The sequence below is a fragment of the Chaetodon auriga genome, chromosome 13 (assembly GCF_051107435.1).
Source record: "Chaetodon auriga isolate fChaAug3 chromosome 13, fChaAug3.hap1, whole genome shotgun sequence".
In the NCBI taxonomy this organism is placed as follows: Eukaryota; Metazoa; Chordata; class Actinopteri; order Chaetodontiformes; family Chaetodontidae; genus Chaetodon; species Chaetodon auriga.
This window is the reverse complement of record NC_135086.1, coordinates 13,556,031-13,565,837: the sequence shown is the minus strand read 5'-3', so window position 1 is coordinate 13,565,837 and position 9,807 is coordinate 13,556,031. Positions and strand designations below refer to the sequence as shown.

The following is a 9,807-nucleotide window of genomic DNA, read 5'->3' as shown; positions in this document are numbered from 1 at the left end:
ACTTTTAACAACAGTTTCAAAAATCTATTTTAAAGACAAACAATGCTCTTGGAGTTTAGTTCGGAGAAGTTAAGCGCATAAGATGATTTTCATGTATTTGGCACATAATATGAATGCAGATCTGTGTCTGTATCTTATATGTGTATGGTCCCTACTTGCGATTTTGCACAGTGTAACAGGCTAGATTATACAAGCAGCCGTTTCACTGTTAACAACAACGTGATTGAACGTGAACAATGTAACTACAACCCCGACTACCTTCAACACCAATACCGTAAAACTGAAAATGCATAATAAACAGGAAAAGAATCCAACAAAGGATGAATGACGTACCCACTGACAAATAATAATACGGCGTGCAAAACGAATAACCAATCACCTTTATGAAGAACGGCGGGATTTCCTGTGTGTGACGCAAATACTCCCAGTCAACACTGGAGGCCCCACCCTTTGTGTTACCTACCGCCCGTCAATCAAAATATAAAAAAATTCTGACAGTTATCATCTATTTCTACGCGTGTACAATCAATTTAATGTGCTGATCATGTCCGGTGGCTTGTGACCATCAGGACTCTCCGTTTCACGACAAGTCACGCAATGACTGGTATGTAATATCTATCTTTTTCACCCACGTAAGCTAACAAGCTACCACAGGCATCCTCTGGCTAAATTAGCTCGCTAGCAGGCTATCAGGGATGCTTGATGGTGATATTGCTAATCATCGCAGGCTAAGTTAGCAGTAGTAGCTATCGCTGCGCTCGTTAGCATAGCTAACTAGGTTAGCCTGTTTAGGAGCCACAACCAGTCAGCTCTCCTCGAAATAATTATTGCTACATCGCTATTTTCTTTGTGGACTTTAGTGCAGTTGGTAGCGGTTGTTGTGATTTTATTATTAGTCAGTCAACTGACGTTATAGTAACGTTACAAATGTTAGTCCTTAGTGTGAATATCAGGTTTGTTTAGCTAACGTTAGCTTCGGCTGTGCCCACTCTTTGCTATATGTGCTTTTTACCACACAGCCCCAGAACAGCCGATGAAACCAGACGATATGGCTGCCTTGGACGTCGACAGCAGTCAAAGCGGCTTCCTGCACCAGGAGGAAGGCAAGAGCAATCAGGTAAGAGTTCCCTCTCGGGATTATGACTGTCATTATACTTCGCTGCTGCGTTTCCAGTACCTGAGTGGTGCTTACTGAAGTTCACAAATATCAAACTTGGAGGGGGGTATTGCACCCTGATTTGAACCTCTCAGGCAACACTTCCTCTCAGGCTGCTTACAAATCCCACCTCCCCTAAGTAGGATTGAAGTGACAGATACAAATTCCAGCCAGACTTAAACGTTACCTGGGTGTTATCCTAGGTGCTGCCTGGGGGGATCAACACAGGACAAGAAAGTCCTTTAACCTCCAAACGTCAGACTTTGCTCTTTGGCAATGAGTCACGCTTTCTGTGTGGCCCAAACTAATGGCCACCCACTTTCTTCCCTTTAAACTCGCCCGTTGTCGGTAGGACACTCAGCCGTCACCCCTCGACCTGCTAGCAACCACCTGCACTAAGGTTGGGTCACCGTCCTCAGAGGTGGACAGAGGTGCTGCCGCTGATGTGGTAAGTCGGCACCTCTGCTAGATCTGACACAGCTACAGCAGAAGTGAAGCCTTCAGTCACAGCTGAGAAAAAGTGGTGGTGGGAGCGTAGCTAAGGTTGTACTTGCTTTCATGAAATATAGTGCATTTTGGCATCGAAACAGAAGGATATCTCATTCCTACAACTGGAATGCTTTTACGAGTTCAACTACTGAAACAGATTCAGTTAGGGTACCCACATCCGCATGGTCATGTGCCCGGTCCTTGAATAGAATACATTTACTGTGGATAAACCCAGTGGCCCTATGACATATTATATGAAAATGGAGTTATCACTGGAAGTACAGAGTAACTAGACCTTCCACATTTGATGAAGTTTACGCAGCTGGCAACTCATTCTAATGCTTCATGCTTAATCTGTTATGTGCTCTGATAAAACAGCCACATTGACCATAAACCACAAGTGCATCAGGGCAAATAAAGCACTCAAGATAAGTTAATGTGGGTCAAGAAGGCTTTGCATTTGTGCTGATGACATTGTTTATCAGCAACTTAGTGGATTTATGTTTTAGTTGGTGCTCTAAGCGCAAACTGAATCTGGAATTTAAGATTTTATCCCAAGTTGCCCAAAGTTTCTGTTGACAAGATGTGCGTTAGACCATTACTAGGATGTGTATTAGTGTATATGTGTACTTCATGACTTAATATATTCTGGCCGGTGTGCTGTAGTCATTCATTTTTTTATATTTCAGTGTTGATAAGTTGTAATTATATTGAAAAATTTAAAACAGCATGCATTGAATTTGATGTTGCTTAATTGTATTTTATTCTGGATGAGTAAGATCGCAGTCTGTATCGTTTTCAAACTGTGGTGTGAGGAAAAAAAAAAGTTGTTCCTTATATTCTACTAGCAAAATTTTTGTCATTTTTTTCATGAGAGAAACTCTGAGGTGTTTTGGTTTCAGTTCCAGTTGGTCCCATTTAATTCATGTATTTAAACTGAGTGCGTAGTTTTGCTATAAATTGCTCATTTTTTTTTCCATGAAAATCAAATGGGATCAAAACACTGCTGAGAATTTACAAATCTGACAAAAGACACATAAAAAGGAACACCACTTAAAGACACTCAGTGAAAAGCAGGACAGGTATGTTTGAAATAAATGATTAGAGCGTGCAGGAAAACTGTGAGGTTTCTGTCTGTTCACACAGCACCTAGTTCAGGGGCCAATGATATTGTGTAATGGATGACTTACCTGTCAGACTTCAGGGTTACAACTGCTGATATGTTGTGATTTGTAATGAATCAGTGTGAGCCTTAGAGACGAGAACCAACGTACAGGCAATACAGTGATCTTTATTTTGTTTGTGCTGGATCAAGGGAGCCATACTACAGCCACAAATTAGTAACTAAGAGCAAGAACATTCATGTAAAGCAAAATCCTAAATTTCTTGCTCTCTTGGCCTCTACCAACCCCAAGCATTTAGCTTTTTTTGCTCTCTGTCTCCACCAAGTTTCTGGCACTGATTGTGTGAACTGCTAGCAACATTTTTTTTCTTCTAAATGTTCAGCTATATTCAAAGTCGAGGAGATAATTTTCCTTTAGTTTTTAAGCAGGTTCTAACTAGAATTCTGACTGAATGCTTTGCCTTGCTTATGCGAATTCATTAACAATAGGTTTCTAATCAGTTTTTTAATGTCAATCATTTCCTTTCTCAGACATCAGATCCATCAACACAACTTACTGGGACTGATAAGTGGGAGTTGTTAACCCCCACATCAGCAAAGGATGAATCTGGAATGATACAGATCCAAAGTCAAGGAATATTAACATCAAATGGACAGTATGTTCTTCCTCTGCAGAACTTACAGAGTCAGCCAATCTTTGTGACGTCGGGAACGGACGCCTCCTCTGCCAATTCAGTGCCTAACATTCAGTACCAAGTAATTCCTCAAATTCAGACAGCAGATGGACAGCTGAGCTTCTCCACGTCCGGTGTGGAGGGAGCAACTCTGACTCAGGATGCCACGGGGCAGATTCAGATCTTGCCTGATGGTAGCCAGAGTCTCAGTGTGACATCTGCAAACATCCTTAATAACAACCAGAACCTCATATCACAGACTGGTAACGTCCAGCAGATCCAGGGGGTTTCTATTGGCAGCTCCACCTTCAACAACCAGGGTCAGGTTGTTACTAATGTGCCTGTGGGTTTGCCTGGGAACATTACTTTTGTTCCTATTAACAGTGTGGACTTGGACTCCCTTGGCCTGTCTGGTGCTCAGACTATAGCAACGGGGGTCACTGCTGATGGCCAGCTAATTATGGCGAGTCAGCACGTGGATGGCTCTGAGAGTCTGGCAAAGACAGATAATCACCTCTCACAGACACTACCAGTAAATGAGTCAAATGCAAATCCTGAGATATATGTGCCAACGTCTTCCTCTCAGCTACACATTCCAGCAAACGAATCAGGTCTGCTGACACAAGACACTTCATTGTCATCAGTGGCTGCAGAGCAAGCTGATTCAAGTTCTGGTCTCCAGGAGGGCTTCATCCAACAGAATCAGGAGCAGAGCGTCCAGGTGTCCGCAGCTCAGCCCATCATCCAGCTGCAGCAGGTACCCATTCAGACCACCAACGGTCAGGTCGTCCAGTCAGTGGCAGCCAGCGGGCAGGGCCTGCAAAACGTGCAGCTGATTAACCCGGGAACCTTCATCATCCAAGCCCAGACGGTCACGCCGTCGGGTCAGATACAGTGGCAGACATTTCAGGTGCAGGGGGTGCAGAACCTTCAGAACCTTCAGCTGCCCACAACACCACCCCAGCAGATAACCCTGGCTCCAGTCCAGACCCTGTCACTGGGCTCCAATCCAGTCAGCATCACCACAGGACAGATCCCCAACTTGCAGACAGTGACGGTCAACTCTGTGGCCCAAAATGAAGGAGACACAGACAACCCTGGAGGTACAGTAGCTCCTTTATTATCACAATATATGTACTGTCGGTAAATCCACACAGGCGATTTCACTTTGCAGCCCATATAGACCTTTTCTCGGGATACTGTGGGTGTGTACAGATGTTGTTGGCCTTTACTGTATTTATTACAGTAATACAGCAAAGATGAATGGAAGTTTGTTTGTGGTACTCAAAGCAGACAGTTATGTCTGTGTGAAATCGTCGGCAGTGATGTAGAGATGTTCATTCCCATTTTCAGAATGAAAATGATTGACTCGTCACAATAGGAAAAGCACAGGTTGAAATGATGGAATTAGTGATGGCTGAATTCCATTTAGCAGCGTCAGCTTCAGGGTCCTGGTATTGTGAATGTCACACTGTCACGACTTACTGGGACTCTTGAGAAGAATGGTGACACCTGTGCTTTTCCTACTGTGACAAGTCAAAATGTCTGCTGTTGAAATGGTCCAGCAGTCAAAAAACACAGAATTTCTGAATTTACGTTTTTATCGACTAGATAAAAGCCCTCATATTTTAGAAATTGTATGCAACAAAGATTTGGCATTTTTTAATTGATTTTCTTTACATTCAGTGTGTCAACAGAATACTTTGTGTGTTTCTTTATAGCCACTTGTGTTGACGTTTTATGTAATTATAGCTATCAAAACATTGTGATGAAGTTGTTGACTGTAGCAAAGTCCTTCCATCCATTTTCTGCCACTCATGTGGGCCAAAAAGTCCCACAGGGTTCGTTAAATTAATTACCAAAATTGTCATTGATACATTTTCTGCCCATCAACAAATTATTTTATCACTGTGCTCAATACGGAGTTTTACTTGTGACGTGTGCTGCCACGCTGTCACTCACATGCAATAATAAAGCAGCTCTCACTGTGCAGGCTTTTTGGGAAGTCTAGCAGAGCTTGTGGTGATATTAATATACATATTGATTCCAGACATTCGGATAAAGGAAGAGCCAGACTCTGGAGACTGGCAGCTGAGCACCGACTCCACCCTGAACACAAGCGATCTGTCCCACCTTCGCGTCAGGCTGGTGGATGAGGAGGATCAGTTGGGTCAGGAGGGCAAGAGGCTGCGCAGAGTGGCGTGTACTTGCCCCAACTGTAAAGAGTCAGGCGGGAGGTGAGTAAGCCTGACTGGTGCTTCTCTCTCTGATTCATCACACTCTGTACGCCTCCGCATAAGAAATAAACATCAGACCCCTAACTCACCATACCTGTGTTTCTCAGAGGATCCAGCACAGGGAAGAAGAAGCAGCACATCTGCCACATTGCTGGCTGTGGGAAAGTATACGGAAAGACATCGCACCTGCGAGCACACCTGCGCTGGCATTCAGGGGAGCGACCTTTTGTTTGCAGCTGGATGTTCTGTGGGAAGAGGTTCACACGCAGCGACGAGCTGCAGAGACACAGGAGAACACACACAGGTGCCCTTTTTCTGCTCCCTCAGTGTTTGCACATCAGGAAAACATCAGTAAAATCAGTAAAATGTGTTAATTTGTGCCCTGCAAAGTGTGAGTCATGCAAGAAATGACAGCGTTTGTAACCCCTTCGGATTTACATGTAAAATGTCAGGTGAGGAATTGAAGACCGTTGTGATAAACATACCCAGATTTCACAAACTTGAAGGTATTTTTCCAGTCCAGACTGGGGTTTGAACAGATCGCCCTGTAGTCTAATTTGCAGGATGTGTTAACATCAGATTATATAACAAAACGTGACAAGAGATCCTAGCGGTTTTATTTTTATCCCGTGATTCTCGTTTGAATCTGAACACCTAATCTGTTTTTCATCTAGTAGAATATGCCATATGTTGTCATGGGATGAAATACACAGCTCAACAGAATATGCAATTAAGCAGGAATGTATGAAGTAGTGGCCTATGAAAAATCCAGTCAAACGTACCAGCACAACATAATGATTTACAGCGTCTGATGACATTTACTGCCAGGATAGACCTTTGAAAGAGATATGACCACTTGGTCGTACTGTTGTTGAATTTATAAACCCTCTCATTGGCTGAGTGAGGCCTGTGACTGTAGGGGCTAAAGTAGCATGTCATTAGGCTGTCAGCTTCAAGCTCAGATATTAACGGGTAGTGTTCACAGTTAACTTTATGAGTGGAGTTGATGATGAATGAGAATGCAGTAATTCTATGTTTGTAATTGCAGAGAATTTTAACCAGTCATGTAGTATCAGTGTTTCATTAATTTATTTGTTGTTTCTGTCAGTGACAGGTTGGCATTCAGCAGCTAATTCAGTGATTTAATGTTGGCCCTGAGTCACACAGCCTTCAGCACAAAATACAAATTCCATTTCAGAAGAGTTTTGATTGCAGTCAAAGTTCTGCCATTTATTGTTTTTTGTTGCATCTTAATTTTCTTTGTGATTTTACTCCCGAAACAAACTGAACTGGCCGGCCTCTTTCCTAAACTCATCTCCTCACCTCTGAAACACATCCTCCAGATAGATGGCATGTTTGACCCTCCCCAGATGTATTCAGCATCAAACTCTTTATCTTCCAAACTGTATTTTGTCTGTGGCAGGAGAGAAGAAGTTTGTCTGCCCGGAATGTTCCAAGCGCTTCATGCGGAGTGACCACCTGGCGAAGCACATTAAAACTCATCAGAACAAAAAAGGCGTGAACTCTGGCAGCGCTGTGGTGGCCTCGATGGAATCTGCGGGGTCCTCAGACAGTATCATCACCACGGCAGGCGGGACCACCCTCATCCTCACCAACATCCAGCAGGGTTCCAGCAACGCCCAGGACATCCTGGCCAACGCAGAGATCCCTCTCCAGCTTGTCACCACAGTAGCGGCCAGCGAAGTCATGGAGTGATTTACACTCCACTTAGGAACTTCTACAGCCTCTCTCATACTGTATACCCCTACCTGCATTTTTATTCAAGTTTTGAAGAAAAGCTAAAATTCTAAATATATATATATAAATATATATATATATATTTTAACACAGAAATAGTCGGTCCATGTCTGTACTCAGTTTTCACTGAGGAGAAACTAGCGGTGGAGACTAAAAGAAGATAAAGATGGAAAAAGACATTGCAGTAAACACACAAGGAAATGCCTTATTTTGTACGATATTGTGTTGTTGGAAAGGTAGGATGCCATTTTGCTTTGAATCTACTTATTTTTTGTTATGTGTTTTTCCACAAAAAAAAAATTACTGTTAAGTTGAGCAATCTTCTCATTGCTTTTTTTTTTAATGGCATATTCTTATGATGTCAGTGGTAAACAAGGGTTGTTCCATATTCCTTTGAGCAAAGACTAAATCTCACAGCAGAGCTAATTTCATCCAGTTTAAGTAATGCTACTGCTTACGTCCATGCAAATTTATTCATGTCACGTTTTTGTTGTTTAAATATTATGCATTCTGTTTTTGTTTTTTTTTGTTTTTTTCAGTGTCCTCCTTGCAGTCAATCTGCTTGCAAATAAGGGAGCCCTCCTTCCTCCAGTTTTTAAAAACTTTGCTCACACCAACTACATTTTGCAGGTGAAAATCAAAACAATCAAAATTTTGTATTGTAAATCCTCTTGAACATATACTGTTGATATGATACACATTATTTGCTTAGTAAATATTTTGACTGAACAGCTATTTATATTGGGCTTTACATAGAAAATGCATTTGTGATATGAGAAGTCCAAACTGTTTCAAATGGCTTCATTATATGTAATTCAAATGTGTTTTGTAAAACCTTTTTTGAAGGACTTCAAAATAACAACAACAACAAAAAAAACATACATTGTGATATGAAGAGAAAAACTTTTTTTTTTTTTTTTTTTTGGGAGGTAATTGCCAAATTTGACTACAAACTCAGGGTGACTTGTGACTGTGTGATATAAGTAGAGTAAATCACCCCTGTAGCTTCTCGGGCCATGGTGGGTGTTGTGAAGATGTTATTTGATGGACCAAAAGCTGAGGTGAATTAAGCTGTCACCATGTTACCTATGCTGGTTGAGTCCTACCATGTCTCTCTCTCTCTCTCTCTCTCTCTCTCTCTCTCTCTCTCTCTCTCTTTCGCTCTCTCTCTCTCTTTTTTTTTTTAATGATAAGTACGACCCCCGGTCATGTTATGAAACAGCTTTGCAGAATCCTCCACCTCCGTCAGTCCTATCATGCAGTTGAGAAATCATTGTGTTTTACTGAAAGCGGTACTCTTTTTAACAGCACTGTCCTCATCACTTTCATCTTGTTGTTAATCCTTTTGTATAAAAAAAAAATGTTTTGTATACTTCCCAAGAAACTGTCCTTTATATTCATTGTCAGTAAATGTACAATGTTTCTGTCTGTTGATACTTTTTCTTTAGCTGTATGTTGCATTTCGCTGTTCCATGTTATTATGTGTTTTTTATTTTATCTCTCAACACCAACTGTTGAATTGTTAAATTGAACACACACACACACACACACACACACACACACTGAACAGTGAATTATAATGGCATATTTGATTTGATGATACTTTACCCTTTGACTCAGATAGCAAGATGCTGGTGAAATATTCACAGAGTGTCTTTATATTATGTACTAAACACTGAAGGTTTATTCTCACTCAAAAATCCTCTGTATAAATATGTCAATATTAACATCAATATAAACCTTTCAGTTAAACTTGAATTCCCTTTCTTTTTTTGCTTTCTTTTATTTCATTGTGTTAATGTTTAAGGTCTGCTTCCCGAGGGCAGCGTGATGTTTCGTACTAAAATGACTAAATGTCACACAAGTTTGAATTTTTCCTCAGACTTGAGACCTTCTGTTTTGTGTCTTCTCGAAGACTCGACACCCAGCCGGGAGGTTCATCCTCCCCCTGCGGCCCACACTCTGGGTTAGTAGTCCAGTAGATGTCACTACAGCCAAGGGAGCAGGACAAGAGGTATGTTTGACCCCTTGACCTTCCCCATGTAGCGCTGCTAAGATGAAGGCAGAAGTCACTGAGGCCAACAGGAGGTGTGGGCCCTCAATTAACCACAAGTTAATGTCACGCCGAAATGTCAGGAACATACTCTGCTGTCGGAGAACAAAGTACTGTCTCATGACTTTGAACAAACCCTGCAGAGACGTGAGAGGTAACAGCTTCTGGCTTTTTGACCTGGATTCATGTATATTTTAGTGAATTATAGGGAAAGCATTTTTTAATAAGCTGCCCTGTCTTGTTTCTGACTAATGTTGACACACAGTTTCCTGTCAGGATCATTTCCCAGAAATAATGATAATTTATTAATATTTTGA

At 41.7% G+C, this 9,807-nt stretch overlaps 1 protein-coding gene across 2 annotated transcripts; it reads left to right on the top strand.

Moving 5' to 3' along the window:
• Positions 1-442: 442 nt before the first annotated feature.
• On the top strand, positions 443-9,189 carry sp3a (sp3a transcription factor). Of its 2 annotated transcripts, XM_076747389.1 has the most exons (7): positions 443-604; positions 1,020-1,117; positions 1,509-1,604; positions 3,300-4,545; positions 5,493-5,679; positions 5,787-5,983; positions 7,103-9,189. In XM_076747389.1, exons 1-7 carry the CDS (start codon positions 598-600, stop codon positions 7,393-7,395), a joined length of 2,124 nt encoding a protein of 707 aa, XP_076603504.1. In that variant the 5' UTR covers positions 443-597; the 3' UTR covers positions 7,396-9,189. The 2 variants fall into 2 exon arrangements, with proteins under 2 accessions (XP_076603504.1, XP_076603505.1); XM_076747390.1 differs by lacking the exon at positions 1,509-1,604.
• The last annotated feature ends 618 nt before the right edge of the window (positions 9,190-9,807 follow it).

Excerpts from the sequence above, each read along its gene's own strand:
- sp3a (XM_076747389.1), top strand. Across the intron at positions 1,605-3,299 it reads GAGGTGCTGCCGCTGATGTG|ACATCAGATCCATCAACACA; the intron begins GTAAGTCGGCAC and ends TTCCTTTCTCAG. Across the intron at positions 4,546-5,492 it reads AGACACAGACAACCCTGGAG|ACATTCGGATAAAGGAAGAG; the intron begins GTACAGTAGCTC and ends TATTGATTCCAG.